The 16,747-nt window shown below is 43.2% G+C and overlaps 1 protein-coding gene across 5 annotated transcripts in view; it reads right to left on the reverse strand.

The window, feature by feature from the left end:
* Positions 1–16,747, reverse strand: part of U2SURP (U2 snRNP associated SURP domain containing) — a 1,877,492-nt gene that overhangs the window by 960,331 nt on the left and 900,414 nt on the right. For all 5 annotated transcript variants that reach the window (XM_069618259.1, XM_069618256.1, XM_069618257.1 and 2 more), the window contains 3 exons: positions 6,732–6,836; positions 5,892–5,958; positions 5,648–5,811 (listed from right to left, as the gene is read on the reverse strand). In XM_069618259.1, the coding sequence (XP_069474360.1) occupies positions 5,648–5,811; positions 5,892–5,958; positions 6,732–6,836 (336 nt within the window). The remainder of the gene's footprint in view (positions 1–5,647; positions 5,812–5,891; positions 5,959–6,731; positions 6,837–16,747) is intronic.

Below are 16,747 nucleotides of genomic sequence, written 5' to 3' on the forward strand. Positions count from 1 at the left end.
GTCACCTGAGAACCTTTCTGGTGGTGCCAGGGGCATTGTTCCAGGTAACGTGATCTGTACCGGATTGGGTGATATGGCGGGGTTTTGCACCGTTGGATTGCTTCCAGGTAGAGGCGTCTGCCCTGCCTGTGATTGCAAGTATTGCCTGCTAATCTCTTCAGTGCGTTCTTTGGTCACTATTAGGTCTCTCCGGAGGGCATTAGTCTCTTGTCGGGCAGAATGAACCTCAGCATGAAGCTCTCCTAGTAATTGGGCCAATTGGTCCATTTCTGATGTCTCCATGGCGCACAGGTGGATTTGTTATGGTAGGCTTCGTTTTCTGTTACGCTCACCTGGTATCCACAGGGACGCCACCCAGCTGGGTTACTCGCTGGTATGCTTCTCAGCTTTGCCCTGATATGGTCTGCGGGGAAGGTTCTGCCTTGTGGTAGAATTAGGCGTGCTCTCTGTCCTACCTTCTTTACAGGGGCGCGTTGTCTTTCATGTGCAAGTGCGGTCCAGTTACTTCACTGACGCCGGGACATTTGATATTGTTCAGGTAGGTCTTATTGCTGTTCTTTAGTTTTGTTGCTATCCTGCATGCCTTTCTTTGTTTAAAATGTCTCTTTTTTCTCCCTCAGATATGCAGAGCTTCAGCGCGGCGAACTGGCTTGGTTGAGCCCCACTGGTAAATGATGGCGCATTAAGAGCACTATGATGCGGTAAGTAAGCGCTATGCGCAGCGCTGCGAAGTCTTGACTTTGCTAACCTGCGTTTTCCTTCCTTGTAGGTCGCGGTGTTCTTCAGCGCGAGTGGAATGTCCGGAGTGGTGCCAGCCGAGAGACAACCAGCCAGGTAAGCCTTTTGAGCAGTTTGTAATTTGTAAATGTCTCTTGCCTCTATCTTCCTCTTTCAGGTTGTTCTGTCCGGGAGGCGTGCAGATTCGAGGAAGCTGTTCTCAGTAGCTGCGAGTGTTTAAAGAAGAAGACTGCAGGTAAGATGCTGCTGCTAATGATATTCCTTTCGTCTCCTTGCAGGTTCTGCTTCTCCGAGGTTCGAGGGAATAGCTGGACACGGTGAGCGTCACGTTGCAAGCTGCAAAGTAACACAAAGCATGTTCTGCAGTAAGAGTGTGGTTTATATAGCCCAGGTAAAGTAGTACCAGGGAAAGTAGTTCCAGGCCTGCCACACCCAAAACACTAGACCTTATAGCTTGGTTCTTAGGAACCAAGCTAGGTGGATGCCTCCATGTTGGCTGACAATACAATAAAGTAGTTCCCAAGCACATTGTTGTTCATGGTGTATGAGCCTGGCGCCATAGGTGCCAGGACTGTCCCCATGAGGGCTTTTGAAGAGGATGCCGAGTCCTGACTCCACCTGGCCAATGGGGGCCAGAGGGGGTTTTGTGCGAGGGTCGTGACAAAACCCATGAAATCATGCAAAAGCCAGGTTGCTGCTGAGCGAGTTAATTACAGATCAACGATACATTTCTAAACGGTAGAGCATGAGCAATGACTAGCAAGAGAACACTTTACCTTACTACATTTGTGCCGCGCACCACTGACCCGGAAACTTAGGGGCGCAAACAAAAACAGACAAAGAAGAAAAGTGCACAACAACACATAGGTAGGCAACACAGATACCCATCCTACAAACAGATCGACCATAGAATGTAACAGTTACCAGTCACAAAGTCTGAATAAAAATCAATGCAATTCCGTTACAACTAAAAACACATATTGTCGAAGATAATTCTAACTTTGGAGGTAGAAGAACTGTTCCTCAGGATTTTACAGCGACTCAAACAAGGTTAGATTACCATGTCCGCATCCTACTATGACACAGTCAACATTATTATCTGTAGACCATTCCTTGATTTGTGTCTTCCATAGGAATCTAACATCGTGGATTCTAATACATCCATATCCTGTTCTTGTTTGCAACCAGTGTAAAACCTTATTTCTTAAAGATTGGTTTGATTCCCAATGTACTAATCTGTTAACACAAGTCAATATAAAGTTTCTATGGTCCAGGATACAATGCCTTTGGTTGGAATCTTGAACCAGCGGCATACTCAACTTCTTGTTATAAATTACCTCCTCCGCAGATGTAGCCTTGTTATTCCTGCTATGAATCTTAGTATCCCTAGTTACTAAAAGTTTGCATTTACCAGCAGGCACCACTTTAATTGATAACTTTGACAGAACCTCCTTAGCAGGGGACAACTGGGTATTGTCACCCCCCACCCCCCTGTAGGGTTTTCAAAATCTGTATTATCAGTTTGACAGGTTATACCTCTACTAATCGACAAACTCTGGACAGTATTCTCATCCGTTTGGCACTGATTGTCTATTTTAGTGGAGGGGACTTGTACTACAAAATTACCCAAGGAGACAACCCATTGAGTAAAGTCGGAGCTGTTTTGACATTTGTCAAGGTCAGCATTACATTTCCTTAACGGATTACCAATTAACCTTTTTGCTTTCCCCATTAGCCAAATTCTGGTTTAACCGAGGAGACTTTGCAATTGCTTCCGCTATAACATTGTCCATACTCTTAGTTGGTGTTTGTGGAGCTTATTCTACTGTTACCCCTAAAGCGTTACAGTCTGCCTGATAATCTTCAATAAGTAGATCTTTATCAATTCATAGCAGCGTTCAGGTTAAAGGGATTCATTATATGCCCATGCAGATCACCTCTGGTCATAACTGTTGACATTCCTCGCTTTCAAATCCAAATTCTTCTTTTACTTCCCGAAGACACTGTCTTCTCCTCAAGCTCCTTGCAAGCACCATTGACAACCTAGTGTTGTTAGGAGTAGCATGACCAGACATCATGTGAGGTTCCACTAGTTTGCATTCCACCGGGCTCCCTCTGATCATCTGCTGAGAAAGCTCTGTAGATGATTTCTGGCTACTACGCTCTACTTGAGAGTTGGGCTCCTTAGCAGAGCATGCCCTAGTTCTAAGCATTATAAATCTGAGCCGGGTGGAGAGGAGAGAATAAGAAAGAAAGAACAGATAATACTTACAGTGCCCAGGGCACACAGATACAGAAACTTGCCCTAAATTGGCTCTACAGCACCAACACCAGAGGGGGAGATCATCATAGATCTGGAGAGGGGTTGAACCTAGAGTTTGAAAACAAAAAAAGGTTTACATAGAAACAGATCCATTATTTTCAGCACTTGTGCATCTTGAGGTTTCTATCAGTTTGCTCTGGGACAGGGGGAGCGGCCCCCAGAAAGTGGTATATGGAGAATCTCCCAGCCCTTCCTTTGAAGAGCAAGTGGTCCAGCTTGTGAAAAAAGGGTAAAAATTGCCCTTTTCAAACAGGGATAAATATGCGTAATCTGTAGAATCAGCAGGTGTTTTTCTACTTTACTTGGCACATGTCCGCAGGTCCATGTGCTCAGGAGGATTAGAGAAGCAGTGCATGCCTGCTGAGCATGTTCTGGCATAGACCGTGGACGTGAACTAAGCATGGCAGACAACAAAATTGAATACAGCAAACATTAAGAGGCAGCAACAGTGGAGAGAGGCACTCAACTGACACAGGAAATCTGGAGAAGCAGGAGCCTAGGCTTCTAGGATGAGACTTCCTGATCCCAACATGATGCACATGGTTCTTAGAACCTCCCAGGCTGTGAGGGCCAGAGCATGAGCCAACCCTTCTTTTTTTTTTTAAAACACCCAACATCTCAGGGCCAGGCAAGGCAAACCATTTACCAAGAGAGGTAAATGGTTCAAGAGAGAGTGGTCTTGTTGTGGTGTTGTTGTGAGAAGTGACAGGGGAGGGATAACCATAGATGACCAAGACAAGATGGCTAATTATTAGCCACGAGACTGAGAAGGAGGTGGATGGGCTAGTTAAGCCAGAGCACAAGAGAATCCAGTTTGAGTGGACTGACGAGATCAGCAGAGAACGCAACAGGCAGATACTACATCTTAAGAAAAGCATTGAGAATGAAGCCCACTGTTGTCTTTAGCTCTAGCCCAGACTCTGGTGGCAGGTGGGACCACTAGCACAAATAGAGTAGCCTTGGTAACCATTGTGGAATCCAGAGTGGGAGGGAGAAAATCCTACTCTAAAGAACACAGGTAGGGGAGAGGGGAATACCTACCCTTTTATGGGAGTAAAGAAAACTCTTGAGGATTAGGAGTCCAATACAGGACTTGCCACATTAGCAGTTGAAGTGGATGTTGCCTCATCCAACACGTCAGGACAGAGAGAGACCAAGGCCCAGACGAATGCTAAAACCAATACATTCAGGGCTAAAACAGACTGAGATCCGCAATAAATGCTCAAACACTATCAAAGAAGCGTGTTGGAGATTTTAAAATCCCTGTAGATGGGCCTTACTTACAGAACACTGTCTTGGGGTAACGCGTATGAGTTTACAACCCACCATAGCGTCTGGGCTTTGGACCTTTGGTCCATTAGGTTGGGTCCTTGCACTGAACTTACGTTATTCATCCTTTCATCCACTATCCTACTTAGAGTAGCCATGTTTTAGTCTACTAACCCTATGTAGGGCACCCTTCAACCCAAACCTGTCACATTTCCAAAAAAGCTGGTTCAACCTAACTATGGTGTGTTCTATTGTCACCACCTGTGGCATACCATTTAAAGAAAAATAGAATTCATGTTTAACACCTTATTATTTACACTATGAAAATATATGAATGCGCGTTGGTGCTTGAAATGACACCCAATGCAATGCTGTGCCCCACTATCCGTGCTGAACTGAAGAGGCAACACAATGCAACCATGAATTAAGTGCACACAGCCCAAAATCAACTTTTCAGAGTGCTTTCCAAATCGCAATGATGCTGAAAAGAAAACGAAAAACACAAATATGATGTACACCCCTTTGTGGATTTAGTGCGATAGGGTACAAATGGCGAGCTAGGTGTGTGCACTTTCAACAAATGTTGTAATTTTTTACTTCAACTATACAGTCTTACTTTGTTTTCGTTCACAAAACAAACCACCAATCACAGGCCAAATTAATGTATAGGACATGTGGTGCGGGAAGGAGTGTTTTAATTCATTTACATTAGTACAATACGTTGGATCTCTAAGTTTCCATGCAACAGTTTCCTTCATTTAGTGGAGGGCGGGGTGTGGCTAGTTCAAGGTTTGGGGAGGGTGGGTGTTCCTCTTTATGTCAAAGACAATACAAGTTCCTCACCACAATAGAACAAAGGAGTTGCCAATAATGTTAAATATTCGAGTAAGGGATAGTGGGTGTGGGTAGAAATGTCTGTTCTGCACGGATAATAAAAAATGGGAAATCTTTTGAAACTAGGGTCTAGAGACATAAAAGACAAAAAATACAAACTGGGAAAAAAGAGCAGGACAAGCCTTCAAAAGAGACAGTGGAATGCCTGGTCAATGAGAAAAGGTGCCTTATATCGGGGAAACAGAAGGAAATACTAAGAGTTAAGTAAGGCACTATATATGAGAAACCCCTTTTTGCAACTGTTTGGTTTAACATTGATTCTTCTGTCAATGTGAAATTCCCCATAAATCACAATGACCAAATGCTCAGTTCCCTTTCTTCGTTTCTTTAGTTTTTGATGGAATCCTTTTTCCGTTATTTCTTTATCGACATGATGGTCAAAAGAGAAAATTACTTAATGATCAGAAACAAAAAAAATCTTACTCTTCTTTGAGTGCCCCCTTTTTGATGCGATCTTCAACAAAGGCCTCGGTTTCCTGCACTTCAGCCATCCCATGCAGATAAGGATTTAAAGGCGGTGGCCTCCACAATGAGCCATTCTTGAACATGCGGAAATCATCAGTTCGCCATTTAGTTGTTGAATCTCCCTGAAAGACATTAACAAATATATGCATTTAAAAAACCACTCCAATAGCAAAGTAATATGTGTGAAATATTTGTAACTTACCTGTAAAATTGTAAACAGTTTCCACCTATAATAAACATGGGCTGGAGTCTGGTTCTCAAATAAAAACCTAAGGACAGGCAAAAAAAGATGAGTATCCAGAAAGGTGATTGAAATGGATTAAACAGATTGTTCTTATATCACCAATATCTGATGGATAAAGTTAGTTCATACTAATTAAACAAACACATGTTAACAAGGAGAATATAGTAGTCATTTTTACTGGTGGCACTAAATAGTTACATTGAGAGCTATTCATTGCAAACCTACACTTGTTTTGCTGCATGATCTTCTCGTTCATGGAATATTTAGTATGCGCTTCACAAACTATGAAAATACACTGGTCACTGTTGCTTTAACCAAGTCATGCACACCCAACACATCACACCTCTCAACAAAGGCAGTCATGGTTAGTCATCAGGGGTGGAGACAATAAAAAGCATTGGGGAAGGGATGCACATAACATCACTGCTGGGTTGGCTAGAAATGTAAGTCTGCTAGTGACAATATAAACTGATTGTTACATTAGTGGTTTTACAATATTAATTATGGAAAACAGTACTGATTTTTGTTCCTCAAAACTTTACGAATACGTGAGAGGGGTGACTGAATAATTAATATTCATTTCCCCACCCAATTTGCTTGAAGATCTAGAAGATATGTCATGTGGTGTGTGTGAGTTGGGACAGTATTTCTGCAAAAGTCAGAACAATTGGTTAAAAAAAAGGATGAAATAGGAAAGAAAACATTTGCATTGTTACTTTTTTTAAAAAAAAACAATTTTCTTTATTTTCATTTAACAACAAACAAAAACAAAACAAATAAAAAATACAAGATGGGCACCTGAACATAGAATTGTTGAGTTCTCTATTCATGATCATAGCTTCAAACATGGGTCCTTCACGCACCACAAACTCTATCATTCGATGAATCAGAGCCAGTAAATTCCTACAAAAACAACACAGTTAAAGAAAAACAGTTTCAAATCGATAGCTTTAAAAAACTCCACTCCACGAGAGATTCTACTACATACAAAGAAAGCCATTTTTACACTAACTGGCAATTTAGATGCATACATTACTCAGAGACAGCCACCTAAAATTAAAAAATATTGTCCTCCCCTTCAATGGGAAAGGTTAAGAATATTTGTTGAGGTTTGGAGAGAAAAGACATCCCTCACAGGTCAAGTTACACCACCCTCAGTCTTCTCTTGACTTCCTATGACTACATATTGTATAGTAGCACACAACACTAAACTTGATTATTTCTTTTTTGGGGTTATGTTTGAGGGGCAGGTTCAGTGAGCATTGTATGAACACCAGGTGTCCACTACAGCAATTAAGAGGATCGCCTAAAAGAAACCACATGCAGCAGGTGCACATGTGACTTAAAATTTGGTAAATTCTGACTTAAATATATCCCATGGAATCTCAAAATATTGCAAGGTCCAAGGAAGGCTCCAGGAGAAGAGAAACAGATTATTTTTGTAATAATAGGTGGAAGTACCCCTTCAAAAATATACTAATGAACAGGAAGCTTAGTAACAATGGAGAACATCATAAAACAAATATTCAGACACATTTAAATATTAAATATGTGGCTCTTTCATGTACAAATGAGTAGGTCACTTTCAGTGGTACTGTGGCACGTATCTGGGTTATTTGACCGAACTGCAATTATTCACAGCGGAATTGACCGTGGTCAATTTCACCGCAAATCGATTTGCACTTCTGCCAAACAACCCAAAATGTAACTTTCACCACCCCTACACCCTCTCCCGAACTTACTTGCTCGCTTGCTGCCGCTTCCCCTGCAACATCAGATCAGGCCCTCTAACGGGAGTTGGATCCCTTTTTTGTTTCGGTCCCCCGCCTCCAATGCTGAGGAAGCAGGGGACACCCCGCAACCCCCAAGCCCACAAATACCAAACATGGGGAACAGGGGAAACCCCACGCCACATGTTCGCTATTTAAAAAATAAAAAAATAAAAATATATATATATATTTTTAAAAATAATCGATCGAATGATACTAGCCGAATTCGGTCAAATTGTACCATTTGATCGATTTTTATCAGTCAAAATGGAAGTACCCTGTGGTACATTTTCCAAACACCATGTGTAAGCTCCTATTGAGCTGCATTTCAGGACTGGGAGCACAGGTTTCCTATTAGAAAAGTCAAATTTGCTGTTTTTAATACAGATGTACTCTAGTGGTAATTTAAGAGGCCAGATTAGCAGTTCACTTAGAAGACACAAGGTGCAAGCAAAGTCCAGAAAAAATATTTCTAATACTTTGTATAAGTTACTATATAAAAAGGGGTTCCATGTCATTTCATCTACAGTAATTACTTTGTGGTAAGTTACTACGAGTCAATGACTTCGAAATGTTCCCTTAATGCTTAAATACCCATATTTGTTGAAGTAATTTAGAAGGAATTACTTCGTAGTACTTTAACACAAAGTAATTACTGTCGATGAATGAATGGGATACCTAAAAAGGATATGCAAACCAAAAAATATATATATAGCTCATGGTAGAGGGAGAAAAAGTAAATCTGATAATTACAGAATGTATTTTCCCATACAATATGAAAAACAACTCAATATAATTCACCTTGTGTGCTGTGGCCCCCACATGGCGGAAATAACTACAACTGAGAACATTAACAGATGGGACATTTTGCAAAATAATTTGACCTCCCTCATTAACATCAAATTAGAGTAAAGACAAAGCGTTACTGACTCAAATTGAAGGGTTAGCCTGTTAACTATTGCACAGTTATATTTGGCATTTCAATTAAAGGCCTGATTCACAGAGCATTTTCCTATGTGATGGCGCCATTATAAAATGCTTCTGTGAATCAGGCCCTAAGAGTCAACCGTTTAACTTTATGTAAAGATTCCCTTTCGGGATACGAAACAGTTAAAAGCTGTGCTACAGAACTAAACGTCAATGAACACTGGATTTATTTTGCCAAACGTCACATACAAAGTTTATAGCTTAAGGCATGACTCTTCCAAAATGTCCCTTTGAGTGATCTCTGTTTGAATGTTGAGACCTACTGCGAGTGTCACTTAATAGGTCATTTAAACCGAGAAAGTGGGTTTACTTGGAACTTAAAACTGACATTTGTTTTGAGGAGGGCGATTAATATATGATTAACAGGGGTGGACTGGGAACTAAAAGAGGCCCTAGAAATAATGACTGGGGACCAAAAGAGGCCCTGGAAATAATGTCCAAAGTGGCCCCATATGACACATTTTCAGCAAGCCAAATGCTTTTCCTATGAGAAAATTTGGAAATACTACACAAAAGAGGCCCAGGGTGCAGAGGCCCAGCGGGAAATCTCCAGAGTTCCCTATAGGCCAGTCCACCCCTGATGATTAAGTGTAAAATGCGAAAGATTTATTTTGTTTTCGTTGATTTTGGGGTTCAACTCTCACATGCAAAATGTTTTTCCTGAGTAAGGAACTTGGGCTGCATCAGCAGATGTCAGTGTTGCATCTATTTTACAACTGATGGGGCATTAGGTCTGCTCTCGCAGCCCTCCAGTAGCTTGACACCTACGTTGTCCTAGGTGCTGTAATGGCCGGAGGGAGGGACGCATATGTACCTTCTCTAGTTCGAGACCCAGCTCCAGCAGATGCTATTTTCATAGGAATTAACAAGGCCTGCCTGGAAAGTGTTGTGGGGGATAGTTCTCATGACATTTCATCAGCCTCTTTGATTGGGAAATGGGCTTTTGTATAAGGACATACCCTTGATTGTCTGCTAAGAGAATGGATGTAGAAACTAAAATGCACCATTATTTGAAGTGTGCTGTAGAGCTCTGCTAATCAACAAAACAAGGGAAAAATGTAACTTGATACATTAATAAGGTTCCTTATATTAGGCTGCACTCTCCAAGATATACATTGTTGGAGCTGGCATCTATACGGGACTGGAAAACAAGTTTCTCTCAGCCAGTCTCGATCACAGCTGTCAAAGTACTTCACAGGTCATGGTTGCAAAAGTAGTTTCAAATTTGGAGTCGTCACAGTGACATTCTATGCAGATATGTAGACCAGGAATGACAATGTAGGGATAGGAATGCACTATGAACCCACCAAACATAACAGGAAGTACAGGCTAAGTGAATTTTACCCACATGAGCAGCTCTGACAAGCTGACCAAGGGTCTCATTCTTAAACACCATAAATAATACCATGCAGTCACATTAAGCCTAATGTTTAACGCTAACATCACGGGTGGTGTAGCTCAGTGGCAACGTGCTCGTCTTGGTCGCAAGATGACGCTGACGCAGAGCAACACAGATTCAAATTCCAGGTCCACGCTTAGAAACCTCTTTGGTATTAAGCGTTTTATAAAAAAACAATGATAAATTATAAAATTATAAAATATCACAGGGTTTGCGGTCTTCTTTTTTAGTAGTAGTTACTGACATTAAGGTTATAGGCTTTGCCGTTGATAACACTACGCCCATTTCTGAATATTTGGTCATTTACTCAAAAAAAAAAAATCACAGTCTTGCTCCCTTTCAGCGAAAGCAATAATGCCAAAGCCAGGGTGGAGGGGGAAGACATGCACTAGCTATTGTTTTAAGAATTAGACCCCGTTTCTTTCACAAAGCTGTAACCAGGTCATCTAGACTCTCACAAAGTTATAGTTGATGTCCTTGGCACAAAGAAGACATACGTGAGGATAACTTCAAAATAACTTCAAAATATCTTCCAGGTGAGCAAAGACCTTGTGTAGTAATTATGCCAAAACAATAACCCAGGCTGTAGTTCTCCCGCCCCTATTGCGTCTAGGACTGCTGGGTACATGGAAGGGAGGCGTCAAAACACACAAATAGGAGAATCAATTCCTCAAGAGCAGGTGCCTTAGCTTTGCTTCTCATGAGGCGACCTAATTCCCAAGAGATAGGTGGTCTTGGCCAGAAGACTGTGTACCAGAGACAGCAATATGTTACACTAAGATAGTTACAAAAGTATGTTACTGTTTGAGGGGCTACCCAGCCTGAGAACGAGACGCTGCCAGGACAGATGACAGGTCTCATGGGAGAGAAGCTCACTGTTTCAAGTTTGTTGCTACAGTGGGGTTTAGTTTAACTTTCTCTGCTGGTTATACTATTAGGTTGTCATCAGGGGGATGCAATCACTACGTCGCTAGGATTGCGCTAACCAATGAGATGCCAGAAGATACATTGTGTTTAGGTACTCATATAGGTGATAGCCAATAGGGATGTGGGATTTGTAATACACCTAGCAGCGGTGCCCGGGAATGATCCCGCAGACTAGGTAACTAAGGATATTTATGCATCTCAAGTCATTATATAACCTATTAGCAATCTGAAATAGAACAAGTTTGAAGAGCGCATCATTTAGACTTACCTCACAGCATTAAGGAGCATTGAGAATGACCAGAGGGTCAAAACACGTGTTGTCTCATCATCTGAATAAACTCATCACACAATCTATCGGACGTTTCAACTGCATTTACTTACATTGGGCAGTGCACAGACTCGCAGTACTACCCACTTTCTTGTAACTATATTACTTGGTAGCAGTTGAGGTCCTACCACCTAGTACTGCTCTGCAGCCAGCCTTTGTTTGAAATTTAAGGGCACCAGCGCTCCCTATTATATGGGTTCACCCTGGCAAGGGAACCTTAGGTGGTTTTGAGTACCCTAGTCTCAAGGCAAGGAAACAAAGGAAGGATCTACACCAGTGTGTAAATAAATGTGGTTTTATTTGATAACTTGCATTTGTATATATATTTTAGTTAGAGGCTGGTAGTAATAGTACATCAAGGTATTGGTTTTGAAGAATTGTTAGCAATTGTGCAGAGGAAGTGTGTTTGGAGTCAGATCTTTGAGGAGATTCAGTAAACAAAGTGTTCTTTTGTGGCAGCTGAAGATTGTTAGTAGAAGTGGGAGGAAATTGTGTTTTTGTGAGAATTGGACATAGGAACTCTTGACAAACCTGCCAAAAGTGGCGGCCATTGGGCTTGTGTGGTTATAGTTTTTGTGTTAACAATTGCAAAGCCATTGGAGCACATATGTAATGCGCTCCTGCAGTACAAGGAAAATATTTGGAAGTATCACACAGAGTGGGTGTGGGGAACAGTGGCCAAAATGTTTACACCATGGCATGAAAAAGCAATGTATGATAAAAGAATATTAGAGCATGTACATACATATGTTTTGTCGACTTATTAAGGGAAACAACTGAAAAATCGGCAAAGTATTTTTAGGGTTGTTGAAGATGGGAGTGCCCCTGATAAGAATGCCCCTGATAGTAGCGGGAGGTGTCCATCTCAGCGGTCATGCAAGCTTGGGCCCTGCCATACATTTCATCCAGTGCCTTGCCACCACCGTCTGTGGCATATCCCAAGCGACCTGCCATAGGTTACACCAACCCCCAGTTTTCTCCCCCGTTGAGGGGGGAAGGCAGCACCAGGGAATGTGGGGAAAGCAGCAAGAGATTCAAAAATTGCTGAGAGTGAAAGTAAGGCTCGCAGACAGCTTGAGAAGTCAGTGCAGGAAGCGGAAAAACAACTATCATGAGTAGTGCTGACTCAAGAGTACCCCGGAGGGATGAGAGATGGGGTAGTGCGCAGCGATCTGCGCTGATCAGTAGACGTCAGAACAGATTCTCTTTAAGATTGATGGGAAAATGGGTAGCAGACCCCCCCCCCCCACTGCCGACCCTCGAGGATATCGATAGCATATGCGGGGTAAGTGAGGGGTCGCAATATAGGGATGATGACAAGTGTAGAGACAGACGTTATGGGGAGAGAGAAGAAGACAATGAAACAGGGTAGGAATCTGAGGAGGAGGAGGCGGCGGCAGTGGCATACAGGCAAAGGCTTAGGCCGCTACCCAGCTGAATGGCCCTAGCTAAAACAAGGAGGCAGGGGCTGGTCCACTGACCCAATTCACAGGGAACACAATTGTCACTACTTCAGAAGGGGCTGGGGAACACAGTAGATCCTCCTCCCATGGGGGAGAACACTTCTCATGTGGTCAGAAGAATAGTCATGACATCCTGAAGAATAGTACTGACAGGAAGAAGATGCGAAGTGCAGAGGAGCACCCTGCAGAACCGCAGTGAGCAGACCATCCTATTCAATCTACCAGAACGAAGCGATCGAATAAAAAGAAAAGAAGGTCTTCTGATAAGAACAGTCCAACCTGGAGGAGCCGTGAGGAAAGGCACTGTGTCAGCCGGACACAAGAAAAAAAGCCTGGACACTGTAAGGAACTCATAGTGGCAAAGGTAAAGACAGACACAAGTGATCACAGTTCAAGGAGGTTTATTAAACTGTATAAATGGGTGAGAAAAACACCTAATCGAAACCTACATCTAAGATGGGAGCAAGCTACGACCATCAAATAATAATAAGGCAGTCCTAGTGGTGTCTTGTCAAATAAAAAGGGCCTATAGTAAAAAACCTATTGCCAAACCTTACCACTACGTTAAAAAATAGTGTGGGATAATGTTCATCAGGAAAGAAAGAAGTATTCTCAAAATGATAAATCAGGATGGTATGGCTGGCGGCTCCCTCCCCCACGTTTTTAGCACAGGACAAGGTGGGGCTCCTGAGCACAGTACACTCCTGGGCCTCGCCAGCACAAGGTTACAGTTTGTTTCCAAATTATCAGGGCCTTCTGTGGTCAAGCCTCTTTCACACACAGTATTTTGCCTCAGAAGACCTGATGTGTTACAATCAACAAAAACAATAGTTCCTACAATAAATCTTCATGGCCGATTACTCTGGACCTTAGGATACACCTCTGCCGGGCTCCGATCCCTTATACAGCGTGGGTTTCCCTCCGTCTGGTTCACTATGGCCTTTCATTCACAATGTAACACCCAAGAGTCTCAATGGGCCTCATTACAAGTCCGGTGGTAACCCTGCCGGTGCTGCTGGCGGGTTACCGCCGGACTTGCAATATTTACTGGCACCTGGCTTTCCGGAATCACCAGGGGATTACAACCCCTGCGATCAGCGAAGTTAGGCACCAGTAAATTGTTAGTCCCCATTCCCATTGAGTCCTGTAGGACTCAATGGGAATGGGGATGACGGAACCACCAACATGTTAATAACGGTGCTTCTGTGAAAGTCTGCGGGCGGGTGGTGTTCAGCCCGTCAGGTCTGACCCTGGCGGTCAGGACGGCACCCGCCCACAGACTTGTAGTGTGCCGGTCCGGTAACAATGGTAACAGAATTTTCCCACTCCCAGGGTCAACCACATTTCCCCAATAGGACAGCCCACAGAGAGCTTTAGTGTGCCCAGTACTGTCAATAACAACCGATGCGGATAGGGAACCCTGTGTGGGAGTGAAGATAAGAGGTCGAACATTCTCTTTTGTGGTTCTCACAGGAGCGACCAAATCCTGGATCACGCAGGGCTCGTTTCCCATGTCAGACAAAATAATGCAGACACAGATTTTCTGGAGCAGTTGTTTTCAGTTCCCTTCACTAAAGAAATACCCATCACTGTGGGGCTGCAGGAGCTATCAGTACCCTTGTTGTATTTACAAGACTCCCCAGCGAATCTCCTGGGTAGAGACCTAATGAGCAAGTTGAACATGACCATTTCATTGTTAGAGGAGAGCATAGTATGTTCTACGCACCGACACGTATCCCACCACAGCAGCTATAATAACACAAGAACTCTGTGCCCCCAGTGCAACGCAAGGTAAACTGCTCCACCTAGATGTATTCCTCTATGAGGTAACTGTCATGTTGGGTGGGTACCGGGTATTAAGGACAAGATTTTCTATGTACCTGTGGAGTTTCTCTTTAGACCAGCTGTCCAGCAGGAATGGGGGCCAGGCACCAATATTAAAATATATTTGCAAGCAGTAATCCCTAGAGCAGACATGGTAATTCTGTCCGGTCTGGACTAAGAAGACCTAGAATGGCGCACGGTTTTGTGCACTGACCCAACACAGCCATTGAGGGACGTATCTGACAAATGGCTGTTTGAAGATAAGGACGACGAGGGGGAAATGAAATTTGAAATGTCCATACCCTGCCAGATAGTAAATGATCACAGAATAGTACAGCACACCATGCCTCTCCCCAATGCAGCATCACCAAACATAAAGGAAGATTTGGAAAAGGTGCCCAGAGAGCGGTGGACCAATGTCCCACATGATGTAGGGCTGCTTAAAAGCATAGGGGTGGTTTGCATTAAATTGAAACCAGGCGCAGTTCTGCCCCGAGTCCAACACTGTTCCATGTCAAAAGAAGCAGAGGAAGGCATTTCCTCCACTTCAGCGGCACTATGGCAGCAGGGCATAATACAGCCATCAGAACCCCCATGCAACACTGCTATATATCCTGTGAAAAACACGAAAGGGTCCTCTTGGAGGACAGTCCAGGACTTGTGCCCCTTGAATAACATTGATGAGGCAGAATGCCCAGTTGTTCCCAACCCTGCCACCATTTTATTTAATATACTCGCAGACGACACATGTTTCAATGTAATAGACCTGAAGAAATGCATTCTTCTCAACTCCATTACACCATTTCAGTACTTCACAGCATTCACCTATCAGGCTGCAGTTAGTACCAGCACACCCGTTTGACTCAGGGGTATTGCGAATCCCCCAGCATTTTTAATGGAGTGTTGCAAATTAATCTGGGAAACTTGCACACACAAAGTGTTATGGATACAATATGTGGATGACCTCTTGGTTTGCAGTACAACAGAAGAACAACGCAGAGAGGATTCAGTAAAGCTTCTGACTATTAGCAGAGAAGGGTTAAAAGGGGGACAGGAATATACTGCAGTATTGTTAGTTGTGTATCTAGGACAGATGATAGCAGGAGAAAGATCACTCCAGAAAGGTTAGGTAAGGGTGCAGAAGTTGGAATCTGATATGGAGGGGTCATGGTAGTTATTAGAAACATTTATTCAAAAGTGAAAAGGAAAATTAAACCCTAACTCGCCCTAACTCTAAGAGGCGTTTCCCTGCCACAACTGAAATAACTTATCATAATGTCCAAATCAAAAGTCTGAATGTCCAATGTCTGAAGCCTAACTCCCACATCTATGTTTAAACAAAAGTTCGGTCTTTCAAGCCTAAAGGGAGTGGCATCCTTTCCCTGGACAAAAGAGAGTTCTGGAATCTTCAGACCTGTAAGAATTGGGGAATATCACCCTTTCCCGGCCTTGTTCAGGTTAATCCTAAAGTTAAATAGGTGTTGGTGAAAATCCTGTCCCCTGGTTGACACTTCTAAGGCTTTTTTTTTGCCTCTGTGTCTCTGCCCCTGATTGGCAGACCTGGTTCCTCTTCACCAGGCACAATTACACATTAAAAAAGTTGCTTGGATGTGTTTCTAAACTGGATTGGGTCCTTGACTCTGGTTGAAAGACCTGGTTTTCTCCTCCTATGGCACTGTGACAAAGAAAACCTGGATGCACTTTCCAAGCTTTGGTAGGACCCCGACCCAGGTTGGCAGACCTGGCTTCCTCCCACCAGGTACTGTGAAGGAAAAGAAGAGCCTGGATGCTCTCCCAAGCTGTGATGGCACATAAAAACTTTACTCGCCTGCCAAGTACTGCATGTACTGTATATCAGGTTCACAGTTCTCTTTACATGAGTGCGGGTCACACTTCTGGCTTTAGTTTCCCACTTTGAAGGCTCAGTTCGCTCTCCTCCCAAGCCTTAGCACAATCCCATGTCCAGTCAACCATTCCTCCCACGGTTGCTGGGTCTCAGACCCTCCTTTCACAGCTTGTGCCACCACCTCCTTAGGCTTTCAGTGCCTCACTGGTCATCCCCATACCTTAATGTGCAGGTGTTTGCTCCTCCGGAGCAGCTGGGCTCTGTTCCGGCG

This window comes from Ambystoma mexicanum, chromosome 10, assembly GCF_040938575.1.
Source record: "Ambystoma mexicanum isolate Mex_15411 chromosome 10, UKY_AmexF1_1, whole genome shotgun sequence".
Classification (NCBI taxonomy): domain Eukaryota; kingdom Metazoa; phylum Chordata; class Amphibia; order Caudata; family Ambystomatidae; genus Ambystoma; species Ambystoma mexicanum.